Genomic DNA, 18,312 nt, shown 5'->3' on the forward strand with positions numbered 1-18,312 from the left:
CGTGTTCAGACACTCTGAGCCTCCAGGTCAGATGAATCTTCAGAGATTCCGGCGGCAGCAGATGGTGTTAGGCGAGAAAGGCAAAAATCACGGGAAAAAATCACTTCCATCATGCGCCGTGTGCATTCTCTTCAGGGAGAGGGTGACAGGAAGCGATGAGGCTGATGGGAAGTGCGCTGCAATTTAATGAGCGAACGCAGATGAGGGAAGCTGAGGGATGTTGCACGTACATCCTGATGCTGCAGACTGAGACCTGCTACATAATTGGATTTGCATGCTTTATGTTACTTCATTTCATTTTATCTATTTTTTTCTGATGAGATGTAATCACAGTGGATGGTATTAGGATGTTTCATTTTGTTTTTTTGCCATGACCTTCAGAAAAAACAATTACAGTGAAAACAAATCAACAGAAGTTAATCTAAATTACGTCTGAATATAAAACTTGTAGCTCTATTCATCACCTTTGCAATAATACACACTGCAGTCACTGTCTTAGAGGTAATCTGTAAGTAAACTTGTATTTGGAAGGCAGTCTTTGTAATTTGCTGTATTTTGGAGCTGGAATTTGTGATAAAATAAAGTCAGTTCAGTCCTTTGTGCAGTTGAAATGAGCCAGTTTGTCAAAGAAATTAAAATTTTGACAGTTGTAAGAAAAAGGCTTCACGTGTATTCAACCGTATTTTCTGTGTTTTCACAAAATCCAAGAAAGCGCAGGGGAGACACATTGTGTAAGGCAGGGTTTCAGCAGGTGAGACTGACCGATTACATTAATGGGATTACAGTAATCGGATTAAGAAAGTGGCAAATGTAATTTTACACACCCACTGCAAAAACACAGTAATCAGATTACAGACACTGACAGAAAGTGAGTACTGAAATTTACTGAGTGAAAACTTAACTTATATTTTTATTTTTTAGAAATTACAGCTACAATTTAAACAGTCAGTTGGTACAGTCTGTCCTCAGTGGTGTCACTTCACTGTTTCACTCGTCTGAGACTCAGACTTGTTTTAAAGGGGCACTATGTAGTTTTGGAGAATAAATTCATAGTCAGAACTTTAATATTTACAACATTAATGAGGTAATAACACAAACTCAGAAATATTTGTTTTTCCACAAGTGAATAAACAAACTGTTCTCAGAGGAAAATAAGGTCCCCAGAACACTGTTTGGAGCTAGAAAGGTGGCGGGGTCTGCCACATATAAACAAAGTAAAACAGTATGAAACTGTGTTGTCCTTTAAGGTCAGTTTGTTTATTCAGTCATGAAAACAGATAGTTTGTTTATTTAGTTTATTGAGGCACAAATGAAGATGTTTATAATGTCCTCTCCAAAACTACATACTGCACCTTTAAATCTAATCCTTGAAGGAAGGAAGGAAGGACACTTCTGGTCCTGTTACATTTATTGTTTAGATATTACTACTTATACATTTCCATGTGCACTTCCAGAGATCCCAAGATGAATTTGCCCACAGTGTCCAACTACAGAGCAGAGGAGGGAAAGAAAACAGCTCCTCTGTCCTCATTTGAATCCAGAGGCTGCATGAGGTCATGTAACGCGAGGACGCCCCCAAGCGGAAAACAGCAGCGTTACACCATCACATCCTGCTAAAAATACCGAGCAGTTAAGTTTCGGTTTCCAATCATCAGAAACGATACCTAACATTTCCTCCTCCAGAGAAGTGAGCAGCTCGCCGAGCAGTTGCTGACTCGCCGTCCTGCTCGTTGGAGGCAGGAAACACGGTTAGAGCGTCAACATGATGGAGTCAGACATACTGAAGTTCATCTGCTCCAATCAAGGAGCAGTGAACACGGACTTTCTCATGTTTAATCTCGGTGTGGGTGATTCAGCAAACGTGTCGGATATCCTCTGCAACACAGACAAGTTCGCCTCTTGCTGTCCCTTCGGGCAGCCGAAGGTGGTGGCCCGGACCAGACTGAGACTGTGCAGAGCCAGGGACTGTCCGGGGTCATGCGAGGGCCTGCACCTGTGTAAAAACTTCCTCTTCAGCGGATCCTGTCGGTTCAGTCTACAGAGGTAAATATGTTTGCTTCAAGTGTGAGGTCAAAGAAGTCCTGAGTCATGAAGCCCTGGACCGGTCTGTGTGCTTGTGCACGTAGGTATAAGGCCTGTGACTCATTAAGAGGCATCTCAGTTGTTGTTTTTAAGGAACATTTATTGTTTGAAATTCAAATTTATCATTATTTCCCTTTCCTTTTGATTAAAGCTGCTTAAAGCTTCAATAACGAACGAATTGTCGCAGGTTGGCCTCAGTGTGCTGGTGAAACGTAATGCTGTTGCGTTTAAGGTGCTACCTGTCTTAAAAGTGGTGCGTTCATGTACTTGTTACCAACGTCCGAGGCTTGCCAGATGGCATTCATTTTTGGCTTTGGCGTAACCAGGACAAACACAGACATTGCACAGCTGGCAGGCTAATTGGACACCGTGTAAAGCCAATATTGCACAGGTTTATAGGTGACTTCAAAGTCAGAATCATGATATTTATGGAATGGTTTGACATTTCTGGGGAAACCGCTCAGGGATTTTGCCAGAGAGTTGGGTAAATATGAAGCTAGCTGACCACTTGGCTAGCTTAGCTCAAAGAAGGGTAGCAGGGAAACGGTTAGCTTGACTCTGTTTAAAGATAACAGATGACGCATCATACCTGTGCCGCATTTAAAGTTTTGATAAATTACATTAAATTAAAATTCAAAAATTAACAGCAATAAAGTTTGGTTTTCTACTAATTCAAAGTGCCGGACTTATTTTCTGTGCACAGTAACTAAGTAAGTCATTTTTAGGTAGCTTATTTTCTGAGTTCCTGGCAGCTTCTGGTAATAAAATCCACGCATAAAGCAAAAAATAAACAAAAAACAAAGCATTATAACCGTTCAATATGTTACACAGTTTCTATTTACTGCACTGTGTCTTTTAGGGAAGTGAAGGCGCCTGTTTTCTGTCTTTATGCTAAGTTAAGCTAACCAGCTGCTGATTTTAGCCACATATTTCCCATAAAACACAGGCAATGGTTATCATTTCTTTCCATAACTGTCAGCAAGAAAGTAGTCAGACAATAAAAAACGAGTTGGATATATTCTTAGTCGTGTTTCACAACTCTGGTGAAATGGTGACCTTTTATCCCTGTCAGCATTTTACTGTAGGTCAGTGTTGTATAAGTCGAGTACTCCACTCCGGTACCTCTTTGTAACTGCTACTTATATTTGATCATACAGGAGTTTATTCTTTTCCTGAGCAACTGTTCATTACGAATCAAACTCATGGCTGAACTACGTGCGTTGTGTTCTTTGATGACAGGAGAGGATGTACCTTCTCCCACGAGCTGGACTCTGATCCCAATCAGACGGTTCTGGGAGATCACGGGCTGGAGAGTCTGAGCAGGACGGAGCTGTGCACGCTGCTGCTGCAGAGCGACGACAGGCTGCTGCCATCTGTAAGTAAGACTGAACACAGATGATACATCCAGAGGAGTTTTTTTAAAATCATATTGTTTGATTGCTCGCAGAGTGGATCGGGACTAACATCTGTTGTGTCCGCACAAGGAAGGGTACAAAGAGGCACCAGCCTAACAACCAGCAATTGCTAATATTTTGTGTGGGGGTATACAAAATTAATCCACAAAAAAACGTCAAGAAAGGTAATATTCTTCCACCTATTTTCCTTGTTAAACAGGAAAATTGAACAGTAACCCTGAATTTAAGTTTCTCCCCCTTGAGAAAACTAAGACAAGCTTAATTGCTAACTGTTTACTTATTATAAAACACAAAATTAAAGTCACCAAAACCATCTTTCCGCTCTGCCAACAATCACAAACTCCTGTACGCCCAAAGTAATTCTTTAATTCGCAGAGTAAGATCTGAAAGTATTCTGGCTTTAAAGTTCCCAAATGCCACATTGAGCTCCACTCATGGTCGCAGTTCAGCACCAACATGCTAGACCAAAACAAACCGGCTTGTCAGCCACGTCTCCCCCTCCCTCGCCCCCACGCCCTCTCTACCTCTTGTTGTTCACAGCAGCACAAAGAAAGGAATTGAGTTGCCCTTTTTGGACCATGTCAAGTGACAATGTTATTACATTAGGCAAGTGAGAGGATGTACATGTTGGCTATTATTTTCTTCAGTAACTAGCAGAGTTAGGAATGAAAGGCGGGGCGTCGGCAGGTGGAGAGTAAAGACACATCGCATGTGTGTGTTCCGACCTGGGCCGCTTTTCGGGGCAAACACCAGAGTCAAGACCGCATTTGTAAGAAAATACTTAGTAGCCCAAGTCTGTTGTTTTTCCTGCGGAATTTGGCTACTTTTGAAGTGTGGAAGGTTTGGTATTTTCATGCAAATGCAGTCTCTAAGGGATTTGTCTTCAAAATTGGCATAAGTCAGAACACACACAACCCTGCTCGCTGAGAGTTGAGCTGAGTCTTTTGCTGAACAGCAGCTTTCACTTGTTCTTTTGAGGCAGACCATTAACTTAGCAAAAAAAAACAACCAGCCTTGGCCAGTCACCGTTATAGTCGTCCAATCACCTAACCCCAGAAGAACCGTTGAGTTCTTTGGAGTACAAGAAGTTCTGATCAACACAAAGATTTAGCTGCGTAATGTGTAATTATTATCTTAAATGAGCTGTTCAGCATCACAGCTGCAATGTCTAATTTCTTTTTCCTTGTTTCTTGCTTTCCTTGATTGTATTTTTTTCTCTCTTTACTAGGTATGTCATGATTACAACAATGGAGCGGGGGAGTTCGGCAATTGTAAAGCTGGTTATGATTGCAAGAGACTGCACATCTGTGAGAGGTACCTGAACCGTGACTGCAGCTGCCTCAGGACCCATGACTTTAATGCGGCACAGCCATTACAAATTCTGCAGGAGAAAGGCGTGCCTGACGACCTCATTCGCTCCTTGAGGTCAGTTTATGCAAATATAGTGGCTTTGAGGTACTCTAACTACAGGGACAGCCTTCAACAGCGAGGTGGTTGCCAGGGCAATAGAGGCAACAGGGGCAACGGAGGCAACAGGGGCAACAGAGGCACCGGAGGCAACAGGGGCACCGGAGGCAACAGAGGCAACAGGGGAAACTGGGGCAACAGAGGTAACAGAGGCAACAGGGGAAAGCGGGGCAACAGAGGTAACAGAGGAAACCAGGGCCACGGTCAACAGGAGGTGCCAACCTGTTCCAACAGTGACCTCCTTGTTGACATCGACGACTTTGATCTTTATACTGAAGATGGACTACTTGACGGTGACCAGCAGAAGCTGAATTCCTCCACCAGTGACATCTCTGCAGCTGCCAGCGACACTGACACGAGCAGCGTCGATGGTCACAAAAGAAAAAGAACAAGACGCCAGAATAACCGTGGCAACAGTGGTAACAGGGGCAACCATCAACAGCTGCATGGAACCCATTCCACTAATGACCTCCTTGCTGCCATCGATGCCTTAACTCTTCGGCAGCAGCAGCTAAATTCCCTCACCAGTGACATCTCTGCTGCTGCTGCCTACAGCACTGATGCAAGCAGCGTCGATGGTCAGAACGCCAAACAAATACCAAATCCAAATAAAACCTTGACATTTGTCAGAGGTAGAGGTGGTACCGTCGGCAGCGTGGCCAATAGGGGTAACCATCAACCGCTGCAACGAACCCATTCCACTGGCGACATCACTGCTGCTGTCAATGACGAGGGAAACTGTGATGATGGGCCGAACAGAGGAGAAAGGCGAAGGCCTGTCAGAGGTAAACTCCACCAGCTGCAAAAGCTTTTGTTAAAAGTGTTCTCTGAAAGAACTGTGTGACATGTGATACAATACAACACTTTTTGTTTGTCTCTTTTAGATAAAACTGAGATATGCATGTTCTTCATCAAAGGACACTGTATACATGAGGGTGAGTACCAGTGACAACACTTATTTTGTGTTCTTTGAAGCGATCGTTACATCAGTTTAATTCGGTGACGTTAAACTTGTTTTGTGACCAACGTGCTCCCAGATCGATGCTTTAAAGCTCATGACAAGATGCCGTACAGATGGGAGGTCAGAGAGAATGACCAGTGGACCGCCATGCCTGATAACGAGACGATTGAGAAGGACTACTGTGATCCTTCAAAAACATACAGGTACTCTCTACTGACATTCAGTGGGATTGTAGTTCTGTAGGTCTGAATTAATGTTGCTCTTCACCTCAACCATCTCAAGGTCGGTCAGTCTTACATCTACAGCAAACCCAATCCTCCAGTTTGGTCTGCCTTCTCCCAACTAATAAAGGGGAAACACCTTTGAAACATCATAGACACCATCAGAATGATAAAATATCTCTGTAACTAAATTTTAAGAACTCTTCATTTCTTGACTTTAGATGAGTCAGATGAGAAGATTGATAACACTGTCACGTCTGTATGGTAAATATGAAGCTGCATTCAGCAGCCGGTTGGCTTAGCTTAGCATAAAAACTGCAAACAGGGTTAGGGTTAGCAGACAAGCTGGGTGCAGTGACCGTCTGGAGACTACTCTGCCTCTTATCGGTAGTATCCATTTCCTTCCCCCTACTCTATATTTGATAAGCTTACCCTGGTATTTTTACCTTCACTAATCTCAGTTCTCATTCCTAAACCTAACCAACCCAACCAACAAAGGCAACCAGTCAACCGAGCAGAGTAAGGCGGGTCTTGGCAGGAAAAGCAGTGGGATCCATATAAACGCGGTTGCCAGGCAAACTGAGGAGACTCTGCGCCCATAAAGCTAACCAGCTGCTAGCCTCTTCGTTATATTTGCCATATTTGCATATAGTTTTCAGAGTGGCACCAATGTTCTTGTTTAAGTCTCTGCAATAAAGTAAATAAACATATTGGCGAATGCATTGGTGTAACACGATAGACTACTGTCTTTTAAAAATGACTATAATTGTTTGAAATAATGTTTACTTATTCTTCTGTCTTTAGTAGCAGCAGCCCACAAGTGCATTTTGACACGATGACCTGTGGCCCGAACAAAGTCCGACGACTCTCTACCCTCAACTCTTTGCTTGAGCCAACCTTCATCCACACCACTGAGTGGCTTTGGTACTGGGAGGATGAGTTTGGGAAGTGGAACATATACGCTTCAGCTGTGAGTAACTTGTAATGTGTTTAAGAGTATCTTGTATTTTTCTTCATTAAATTTGGAGATATTTGCTGTTTTTCATGATGTTAGTTATGTCTTGCCTTGTTGTAAATCTCTTGAAATCGAGATGTCCTGGTAGCCCAACAGGATATCTGCAACACTGCAGATTGCAACACTGCAGATTGCAATCAATCAAATGCATATTATCTGACCTTTGTAAGGCTGAGTAAGTGACAGAGTTTCACTTGTTGAAACACTGAAACGGTTCCTTATAGATAGTGGTGGAGCAGCATGAAAATACAGCAGCAGCCAACAGTTTCATTGAAGATATGCACACTGACAACATGCCTCTGCAAGTGAAGTCAGTGGAGCTGATTCGGCCTAAAAATGGCCACTGTACCTTTTTATTCCAGTGATGTTTTGTAGCCGCACCACAACCTTAAATGCTGCTGTAGTGACAACAACTCACTGTAGCAAACTGACTCTAATACATTTTGCACATGATAAGAAAGAAGTGGCTGCTTTGCTCAGGAGTGGAATTTATAACGTGATATTGGCCGTCTGATGCAATCCTCCGCTATCTGAGGCTGTGGAGGACTCTGACAGCTGTCGTGGCAATGAGTGGTCTCAGACTCTGCCTTTTAAAGGAGCAGAAATGTAAAAACTCAAATCACAACACGACTGAAGTTCCCACTTCATCTCTCCCACACGTGGTTTAGTAAACCTGCGCTGAACTGACGACTACACGTTTACATAACTCTGAAACTCTTATATGCTGTTTTATGTCTACGGCAGACGTTTCGTTTTGTCCCTGCTGTATTTTGTTTTTGATGCTGCTACTCATGCACATCATTTAGGTTTTAATCTTATTTTGTACGGCTCTACAGCCGCACAAAAAAATCAAAAGAGAGAGAGAGGCTGCCACACTGCCTGAGCTGTGTGTACAGACTGTGTGGTAGCATTTCAGAGGAGAGAGATTAGCAGCAGCCAAGATTGTAGTCAGATTGAATAAATTTGAATTTGTCACGCTCATATTAGATTGATGAATTAAGAAATAAAGTTCTTAAGGCCCCCTCAGCCAAAGCTGATCAATTCTCCAACTTTCAAAGCTGAGCCCTTCTCATCAGTTTATCTGCTGTCCTCCAGGTTTACACGTCCAAAAAGAACATTAGCTGACTGGAAGCTACAGATTTCAGAGATCCAGAGAAGCATACAGCCTGAAAATTATAGTAAGAGACACTAAGTCTCTGGTATATCTCTGATCTCCACGAAATTATGATGAAATATACTCACATTGATCACGTTTCAATAGTTCAAACTCTCATACACTCTGGGAAATGAGACATTTAGTCACCAAAATAAACTAAATATCTGAGTATAAATGAATTTATCAATTAATAATTAAATGTTACTTCTTAAGTGAGCTGTGAGCAACAGTACACATAGATACAGACAGCCTCGAGACTAACGGGCTCCTGTCATTTCAGGGACGACAAAAACAAATGTGTTTGGGACAAAAAATGTTTTTTTTTAATGTATGTATTTATGTATGATGAGCAAATGAAATCTGATCTGAGCGCTGACTACAACTGAGCTTGTTTTCTCATGCTGTTACTATCACGGGGCTGGCTACTCAGTGAGAGACCTACAAAAAATAAATAAAATCCAAAAGGATGCAGTAAAATCACCCTTGAAGTGGATGCACCCTATTCTTTTCCTACATTGTAAACAACAAATCTGTGTTGAAATGGGAAGGAAAAAACCTAGTAAGCTGTAGGCTTTTAGCAGCTGGTGGGCACCAGAGTAGCTTGCATCTAACAGAGCTAATAGAGCTAACTCAGCTAACAGCTAAACACAGCAGGACTAAGAGTTTCTGTTCAGAGGAACATGAAGCATCAAACAGTGAACTGCAGTTTAATGTGACAACACAGTAAGTTTACAGTAAATAGAGTCACTGGGTACAGTTTGGAAGTAAAAGTATGTTTAATGCTAATGCTAATTTTAACTAACAACGACCGCTCTGGGATGGTGGTAAAAAATGTTACTCTGGATCCCTGCTAACTACAATAACAAAACATGTGTTAGCTCTAATACTATAATAGTAAATTACTTATGTTGTTACCAGAAGCCATTAGAAGCTTCATTCAAAAAACATCAATAGAAACATTATTTCTTACAGCCCAGATGACTTTACTGTACATTAGCCGTTAGATAGCAAGCAAGGGCACTCCTCAATGGTGCGTGTCTGTGTGTTTAAATTCAGGTCAGCTCTGACTAAACTCAACACTCACCATAGACTCTGGTTCTCTCTCTTCTTCTCGCCTCTCCTCTCTGTTATGTTACGTTCGTGAAGTAAAGTACATTTCTCCTCCAGCTCGCCCGACAATGGAGGTCACCTCAGCAGATGTCTGCTGCAGTCAGGTTGATGAATGGAAGTTTAGATAAATCTACTTTTTAATTCCAAAAGTTAGGTTATGTGACTCTGGGTGTTTATTCCTCCGGTCGATCTGGCTCCGCACCCGACTCTCTCCTCCAGAGCTGTTCGGCTCTGAGCAGCTGCAGTTGGTCTTATCCTCTAACTTTTTTTTGAAAACACTAATGTTAGATATTGTGCTGAAGTCAACTGTATTTGCAGTAAACAATAATTTGCCTGAAATGCACATTTACTGTTAATATTTACATTTTCTGTTGGCAGTAGTGTCTTTGTGTACTATAACAACTGGCTCCTGATTGGTCGTCTACCATTGCAGAATCTTGTTGAGCTAAAACAGACTTCTCTGTGTTGTGTGGCAGGATGGTAAACACAAACAAGCAGACATGGACAGCGCCAAACTGGAGCAGAAGTTCCTGGACAACGACAAAGATGTGGTGGAGTTCACTGCCGGTTCACAGTCATATTCACTGAGTTTCCAGGGTAAACAAAGATTATGCAGTTGATGTCGTGTTTACAAAAATGAAAGCGATATTCTAATGATGTTTTTTTTTCTCCTCAGACATGATACAAACAAACAAGCAATATGGCACGAAGAGGGTTGTGAAAAGACGACCCCGGTTTGCTTCTGCGGCTGATGTTCAAGCGAGGAAAGTGAGGTACGACATCCTGAATATACTACGTTGATCCCACGTATAAGAAACGCTTCTTCAAACTACCTCACAGTAAAACTAACCCTGATTTTCTTTCTGACCACAGAAGGCCTCTTGGTAGAGTAAATATCACCGCCGTACCAGATCAGTGGGACAAGACACAGATCCCTCAGATAGGATACAAGGTATCCGCCTCCACAGATTCAGCTGACACTCATGACCAGGATTAGAAGTTGTGTAAATGTACATTCTATTGAAGATTTTAGCAAAACAAGCAAGGTGGTAGTTTAGCTGCACATTTTCTTTTTGCTTGTCCTGTCTGGGTGTGATTTACTGACAAAAGAGGAAAAATCAACACAATAAAGTTTGCAATATTTACATACAAATAAGACATGCAGACATTTTAGACTGTGTATTGTTGTAATTATATAAACACCATAAATGAATGTTGATGCTGGTCTTGCCGTCAGTGAATGTTGTGTCCTGTACTAACAAGAAATGAAAGTGTGTCTCTGGAATACCGCCAGCAAGTCCCTTTACCAAAAGCCAGTAAAAGTTTATTGTTCAGGCTTCTGTCACTTTCTAAGCTGATAAATTGCCTCCAGTGATGTCACTCAGTGGACAACTTGCATTGTGGGTAATGTAGGCAGCAGGTTTTGAAAAGGAAGAATAATGTGTGGATTAAAAAAGGCGATATTTCTGCCCTTAAACTGTCCATAATGAGTCGAACAGTGTTACAGGAGAGCAATGCTAGACCAGTGGACTGTTTTAAAACCTGTCACCTACAAATAAAGATATAACAATAACCAAAATTTAAGACAAATATAGTCTCACATCACATTAACATTATAATATCCATATTATGGCCAACCCTATTACAAAGTATGCTGTGTAGTACCAGTGGTGGCGCAGCTACTATGCCTAACAGTTAAACCAACAATAATGAAGCTTTTATAAAAGAATAATATATTGAATTGATTGACGTTTACTATTGTCAACAAATCCTGTGAAGAGAAGTGTGAATTGTGAAAGCCTCATATATCTCAATCCTCTGTGCCACAGAGCTTCATTGTTGTCAAAAAACAATAGAAAAACCATCATTGAGCAGTGTTGGGGGTAACTTGTTAGTAATCCGTAATGTACGTGGATTACTTTTTTTTGTAACGAGTAACGTAACGTGTTAGTTCTGTATTTCAATTCCAAATCCATTACTGGAAAAAACTGCTGCCATCCAGTGCCCCCATGGAAAGGCTTTTTAGTCTTGTCCTTACCCCCAAGAGGAAGCGCCTGTGTGTTTGAAAATAGGGCTGGGCAAAACGATTATTTTTGTAATCGATTAATCTAGCAAATATTTTTTCCATGCATCGATTAATCTAACGATTAATTTTTCAATTCGATTCGATTCAATTTCGATTCGATTCGATTAGCGATTATTTCCCCATAATTTGACCTATATAGCAATTTACATATGCTAATTTATGTATCTCAATGAAAAAACACAAATTTCTTAATTCCAATACATTTTTATTGCTCTTAATTACAAATTCCAAATAAAATTCAAGTAATGAATACAGTAGTGCAATCTGATGCCAGAGGTAGCATTTAACAAAGGGTACGTTATGATGTTTAATGTTATAATACGGTATTAAAATGTGACGTCTCATTGCGTAATATAATATGTACAACAAAACAAACAAGAAAAGAAAAAAAAGTTACTTAAAACTTACTGTGTTTTTTCAAGCTGCTCCTGGATGCCGCCTTTTGAGGTGCTGGTGCATAGCCGTCGTGCTTTTATGATAGGCCATTTCCGTTTTACAAAGCCGACAAACAACAGAGTCGCTCGCTTTTACTGTAAAATAGTCCCATACCTTCGAAATACGTGTTCTTTTTTTGCTGAGTTCAGCGTCAGCTGACTCACTGGCGTTGCTGCTGCTGCTACTCGCTGCCGCCATTTTTTGTTTTGGTTGGACGACGCATCGACGTACAGTTTTTGCGTCGACGTATTTTTTGCGTCGAGGTAATCGATAACGTCGACGCGTCGCCCCAGCCCTATTTGAAAAGTTTAAATGCACTTATAGTTTGTGTGTAGGAATGTGTTTTGAAGAAGAAAAAAAAAACTTTCATTGTATTTGTGCTTTTATTGTTTCTATGTAAGCACTCATAGTTTACGGGGTCATTAGTTGCAGTTTTAAACGTCATATATTAGGCTAAAAGAGCCTGTGTTGTATTGTTTTCATTGTTTTCAAACAGCTGTATGCCTCTGCCCAGTTCGCTGACAGATTATTAGCTAAATAAAGAGCTGTAAATGTTATACTGCATCTGTCATTCCTATTATCAGGTTGCAGAGTTACTGATTGTGGGCTGTAAAGAAGGCTACAAAATGATGGTAGAGCCAATACATTCAAAGGTTCATGTACAGTTGGCTACACGCCGTTTGGACAACATAACCGGCATGTGCAACGAGTCGCAAAGTGGTTTTACCGTAATTTTTGGTAACTCTTAAGTAAAACAAATTACTTTTTAATGGCAGCAATCTTGTAACGTAATGAGTTACCTTTAAAAGTAACGTTACCCAACACTGTCAATGAGTCACACTGTCCACTGAGTCACACATACAACACAACACGTGTAGTTATTTGCTGCTAAAGAACATGCCCCTACAAAGATGCCATTTTCTCCACTTTGAGTAACGCTGGATAAAAATGAGTTGTGTTTTTCACAATAATTCAAAATGTAAAATACAGCTGGCTTAATGCTGAAGTGGAAAGAAATGACAGCCACAGGAATGAAAAACACTTTACAACCCTGACAAGGACACACAGTGTTACTGATGTAAACCTGAAACCTGGCTGACGTCATCCACCTGCACTTCCAGTCGAGCTGGCCCTACCCTGTGATCCAAAGAATTTACAACCGCAGTCACTTGTTTACAGATACTCAAAACAAGCAGTTGCAACGCTCTTTGGCTGAGGCAGTTCCTTGTTCAATGAGATGCTTTGCAACTAAAAACAATTTGGTTTGCTCTGGAAAATGGCTTGTAATGCATTCAAACTAAAAAATGCAAGAAGGTTTGATCTTCTTTTGCTATTTTCAATACAGATGTTGCCTTTAATATGTTCGACTAGCAGTGATGCGAGTTAGCTGAGTGCCAGACTAATGTTCAGTGGTGCTCTTTTCCCCCCACTTCCTACACTGGAAACAGTTTAATCCCTTAAAAAATTAAAGCTGCAATTTCTTTAACATCTTTAACAATGTATCAGATGACAATGTGCCAATGTGAAAGTGGTTTAGTGATTTTAGTACATGCAGCAAAGAACCCTAACCCACAGGCTGTGTTTCCTTCAGGTGTTGTTAGAGACCAAAAACTAAAGCCAATTGGAAAGTATTTTTGCAATAATCCCTTAAACTTGTGACAAAGGTAAGTAACAAAGGCGGGATATTTTACAGTTTAACATAAACCCTATCGTCCAAAATGACATCTGTGCACTGAAACGATAAACTGCACTGTGAATTTAAAGGAGAAAGCGTCAACAGGAGCTCGTCTCTCCCTCAGAAAACACTGCTCCCACCTTTAATTATGTGACTTCTTGACCTTTTTTATGATTTATACATACATATTCATGATAGAAGTGAAGATAACTGGAAGCTGTACCAAAAACAGAGCTAAAAGACTAAATATTGGACTGAGATTCAGCACATGGCCAGAAATACAACCTCAAATTAGTGATAACGTTGCTGCTAACTGTTGGTTTTGTCATTTTAAAGGCGATAATACGTTATTCTCGTGTGCAGATCTTTGCAGTAGCCAAGAAATTGGTTATTGGAGGGAATTGTGTCGGATAATCGTAGAATTAACACTTTCTGCAATGGTGAAAGTAATTTTTCTCTCTCTTTGCTATGTGTCTTTCAGCGAGTGTCGCTCCAGCGCTCCTCAGATGAGTTTAAGGAGATCGAAGCTCTTTTCTGTAAAACCATGATCGGGTTCGACATTGTCGGGATCGAGAGGATTCAGAACAAAACTCTCTGGGATCGCTTTCAGCTGTACGTATCCATCTGACTGGCTGTGTGTTTAATGTTTTCTAGGCTAAGTTATCATGTCTACTCAGTGAGACTACATAACCTTTTAAACAACAAATATTCTTCCTTTTTAAAAATGTAAAGCGTAAAATGCACTGTTGCTGAGGGATTGGGTCGCTGCAGCATGTAGCTTACAGTGGCTAATGTCAGAAAAGTTTAGATAGATATTACTGAGCCAGTTCACTGACTTTGTGAGTTTTTTCTATTCCTTCTTTTGCTACATTTTACAATTGACTGTTCAGCAAACGTTAGTCTCACTTAACGTTGTCACGTGATCCTAAATGTTTCAGCTCCATTTAAGTTCTCTCGTTACTTTTTGCCAAATAAAGGCAGAAAATGCAGATGAAGGACAACAACGGCGGGCGCCACGTGACAGAAAAGCAACTCTTCCACGGCACCGACAATAAATACGTGGACGTCATCAGCCACACCAACTTTGACTGGAGAATCTGCGGAACTCACGGGACCGCTTTCGGCAAAGGTGAGCTGAAGAACTGTTCAGTCTGCCGGTTTGAGATAGCGATTTGTCGTTTTCCTGATATGAGACTATTATTGTGTATCGTGTAACCGTTTCCTGATTTTAAAGGCTGCATAAAGTATTTAATTTTCTTAATTTACCAGATTTCTACATGTTCTAATACTAATCTTAATCCACAGTCATTATATCCACATTACTGATCATTATTTTTCAAAAATCTCATTGTGTTTGTGTTTTGTGAAAGTAAGTCAACAGTCATCCCTGCAATATTGTCGCAATATCGATTTGTCTAGATACAAATGTTCTTAATGTGACCTTTAATATAATGTTTGTGAAAAAATATTTTTCATAGTTTTATAGACCCGAACAAATGTTTTTTTTATTCAAGAAAATAATTTGCAGTCTAATCAATCATGACATGCTCCTTATATGCAGCCCCTAGCATCTCTGACATTTTAAATTTTAAATATCTCTGTGTCCAAATCCAGGTAGTTATTTTGCCCGGGATGCCAAATACTCCCACAGCTACACCGGTGACTCTGATGTCAAATCCATGTTCATCGCGCGGCTGCTGGTGGGACACTACACCAAGGGCTCCTCCAACTACGTTCGGCCTCCCTCTAAGGACGGCGGGGACATAAACTTCTATGACAGCTGCGTTGACGACGTTATGAATCCTTCCATCTATGTTGTGTTTGAGAGGCACCAGATCTACCCCGAGTACCTGCTGCAGTACAAGACCGCGCACCCGCTCGTTGCCTTATATGGTGCTGCGTCGGCACCGGCACCAAAACCGGCACCGGCACCAAAACCGGCACCGGCACCGAAACCAGCTCCTCGACCCACTGTTTCTGTGTATCCACCCAGCACATCCGCATACCGACCCAGCACATCCTCATATCAACCCAGCACATCCTCATATCAACCCAACCCATACTCATACCAACCCAACCCATACTCATACCAACCCAACACAATCTCACATCCATCCAGCACATCCTCATATCAACCCAGCACGTCCTCATATCAACCCAGCACATCTTCATACCGACCAAGCACATCCCCACACCGACCCAGCACATCCTCATATCAATCCAGTGCATGGTCCTCTTCCCCACCTTCCTCACCAACCCCGAAACCAAATAAAACTTGTGTCATTGCTTAGGGTCAGAGCTGAAGTGAGGGCAGTTAATGGATAATGACATTTAAAGATGCTCAATTGCACTTACGCAGAATGTTTTGGGTAACTTTGGCAATGAATGATTGTTATTTAGTATATTCAAAGTGTCTTTCATGCAGCACACGGCATTGTGACTGTCACAGAGTGAAAGACGACATTATACGAAAATTCTTAATCGCAGTATTGAAAATAGTCAAGTAGACGTTCACAATCGCCAAGTTTTTACCCACATTAAATGCAAATTTTAAAGAAATTTCCAGAAAATTGTAAAAGAAAATGTAAATGAATGTGTGTGTTTTTCCACTACTGCTATGGGAATATTAAGAGATGAGTAAATGGAGACAAACTGTTGGTGGCGCTTTGCATTACCGAAGAACATGATGCAATATTGACATTACGGTTTGTTTCATCGATGAGTGTCTCCAGTGGAGCAGAAGCTTCAGCGGACGTCATGACTTATGCACTAAATCTGTTGACATTTCTCTGTGTCACATTTAGTTTCTATCAGTACACCGACTCAATTCACCAATACACAACTTTCTTTTTTTCTTTCTTTCTTCTTAATAATTTCAAGGGTTTGTTTTTAGTGCGCACAAATGAAAAATGTGCATAATAACACATTCATGAAGTGCACTTAAACAGTGTGGTTTATGGAAATCAACAGGAATACATGTGAAATTAATTTGTTTAGAAATTTGCTCAGGAATAATCATTTTTTACCCTCCCCGACAAGTGGAGGGCGACAAACTCCTGTGTCCAAAAATAGGCTGTAAAATGAATATCTTTGTTTAGAAAATGTAAATGAGGTTTTGTAATGTGTGTTTAGGGTGAACGGTTATTGATTGTCTAAAGCACCACTTGCAGATTTGGTGTTGAGTGATTCTTTTGCTTTATATTCCACTGTCACTAATAGTACTTCCATTTTCCAAAGTGTTGTACCGTTTGCAAACACTATTCTGTGCATTGAAAATAAATCTATTACTCTTGTTCACTGTTAACTCTGTGTTATTTCCCAGTTTGTGTTATGCGGCCCTGTTTGTTACTGTTGGAGCTGCAGCTCTCCGGCTGTCTCATAAGTGAATTGAAAACGCCACCAGCAGTCGGGTTGGGCCTCTTAGTGAAATGAGGCAGGACATGAAAAATGATCAATATGGCTGCCGGTGCTTCCTGTGACATTAGACATTAGGCTGCAAATCACCCCCCGCTCTCCCCTCAACACACACACACACACCAGCAACCGCCTCCTGTTGTTTCCTGACAAACTGCAGCATGAATGTGAATATGTTTGCATGTTAAGATGAGATTTCACTCCACTCACACTCCCTTTTTTTATTAAATCATTCCACATTCCATTGATTTACATGAAGGGGACACTGATGTTCACAATATCTGCGATTACTTGTGTTGTGCCTCTTCGATGTTTGGACTTGTAATGATTTACAGCATGACGATGAGACGCTTCTTCATCTTGTGTTGAGATAAACATACTCATTGAAGGCCACATTTTACAGATTGCCATCGTAACAGGACGCATCTTTTCTTTCTCCAACCTACTTTAGATGAAACCATGGGATTACCTTGTGGAATGTAACTACAGTAGCATGGAAAATAGGTACGTGGGGCCGATTTGACGACAGGGAATACGGTACCAGGGTTATTTACAGCGGCTCCGACCAAGACTCTGACTCCAGGGATGAGGCACGTTCAAGCGGGAACAGAAAGAGACGTGAAGCAGGAGGAGTGAGAGGCATCAGTCGGCGCCCACCTCTGGAGGCCTGAGCGGAGTTTAAGGCAGGTCGGACCCAGCAAGAAAACCACCTCTGTACTGTGTTCCCTGTTGTCAAACTGGCCTCTGATGTCCTTGGAGGCTCTGTCTGGTCCTGCTAGTCTGGTTCTGGAGCCCATTCCAGCACCTCTCACCACCAGCATTGGGCTGAATTTAAAAAAGCCTTTTCAGCCCTTCAGTGTTCTTATGCAATCTAGTGTCATTTCAAAATAAGTGTGTTGTTATTTGAGATTTGTTATTGATAACCTTATACGACACAAGAACTGGTGGTCAGACTGTGTCCTTGAGCGAGGACCTTAACCCAAACTGCTTCATCGCTCAGTGGCCCGCAGATCGGGCTAATTTACTGAGCAGCCTCCAGGTGTGGATGTGTTACTGTGTGAAAGTGATCAGGGTGTTCCTGAAAAAGAGCATCGCTCTCAGTGAAACGAGAGCAATTACTCCCCTTCGGTGTAGCTGTGCAGAGAAAGATCAGCTCTGATGGTACAGTAGATTACCAAAAGACAATTCCCGGGGAGAAAATGGATTCGGTTATCACTACCACTGCATCCATTTCCCTACCCTCGTGCTTCATTATGCGTGTGCTGCCCATTAACA

The 18,312-nt window shown here is 41.4% G+C and overlaps 1 protein-coding gene across 2 annotated transcripts; it reads left to right on the plus strand.

The window, feature by feature from the left end:
• The first annotated feature begins 1,686 nt into the window (after positions 1–1,686).
• On the plus strand, positions 1,687–16,916 carry LOC141008146 (protein mono-ADP-ribosyltransferase PARP12). Of its 2 annotated transcripts, none has more exons than XM_073480387.1 (12): positions 1,687–2,043; positions 3,322–3,457; positions 4,726–5,749; positions 5,849–5,899; positions 6,002–6,128; positions 6,951–7,116; positions 9,904–10,024; positions 10,104–10,200; positions 10,301–10,379; positions 14,105–14,235; positions 14,601–14,752; positions 15,238–16,916. In XM_073480387.1, the coding sequence occupies exons 1-12, from the start codon at positions 1,763–1,765 to the stop codon at positions 15,912–15,914; spliced, it is 3,042 nt and encodes a 1,013-aa protein (XP_073336488.1). In that variant the 5' UTR covers positions 1,687–1,762; the 3' UTR covers positions 15,915–16,916. The 2 variants fall into 2 exon arrangements, with proteins under 2 accessions (XP_073336488.1, XP_073336489.1); XM_073480388.1 differs by having other exon boundaries at positions 1,688–2,043; positions 6,954–7,116; positions 15,238–16,015.
• The last annotated feature ends 1,396 nt before the right edge of the window (positions 16,917–18,312 follow it).

This window comes from Pagrus major, chromosome 14 (assembly GCF_040436345.1).
Source record: "Pagrus major chromosome 14, Pma_NU_1.0".
In the NCBI taxonomy this organism is placed as follows: Eukaryota; Metazoa; Chordata; class Actinopteri; order Spariformes; family Sparidae; genus Pagrus; species Pagrus major.

Excerpts from the sequence above, each read along its gene's own strand:
- LOC141008146 (XM_073480387.1), top strand. The coding sequence starts at position 1,763 with ATGATGGAGTCAGACATACTGAAGTTCATCTGCTCCAATCAAGGAGCA. Across the intron at positions 5,900-6,001 it reads AGGACACTGTATACATGAGG|ATCGATGCTTTAAAGCTCAT; the intron begins GTGAGTACCAGT and ends ACGTGCTCCCAG. Across the intron at positions 6,129-6,950 it reads GATCCTTCAAAAACATACAG|TAGCAGCAGCCCACAAGTGC; the intron begins GTACTCTCTACT and ends TTCTGTCTTTAG.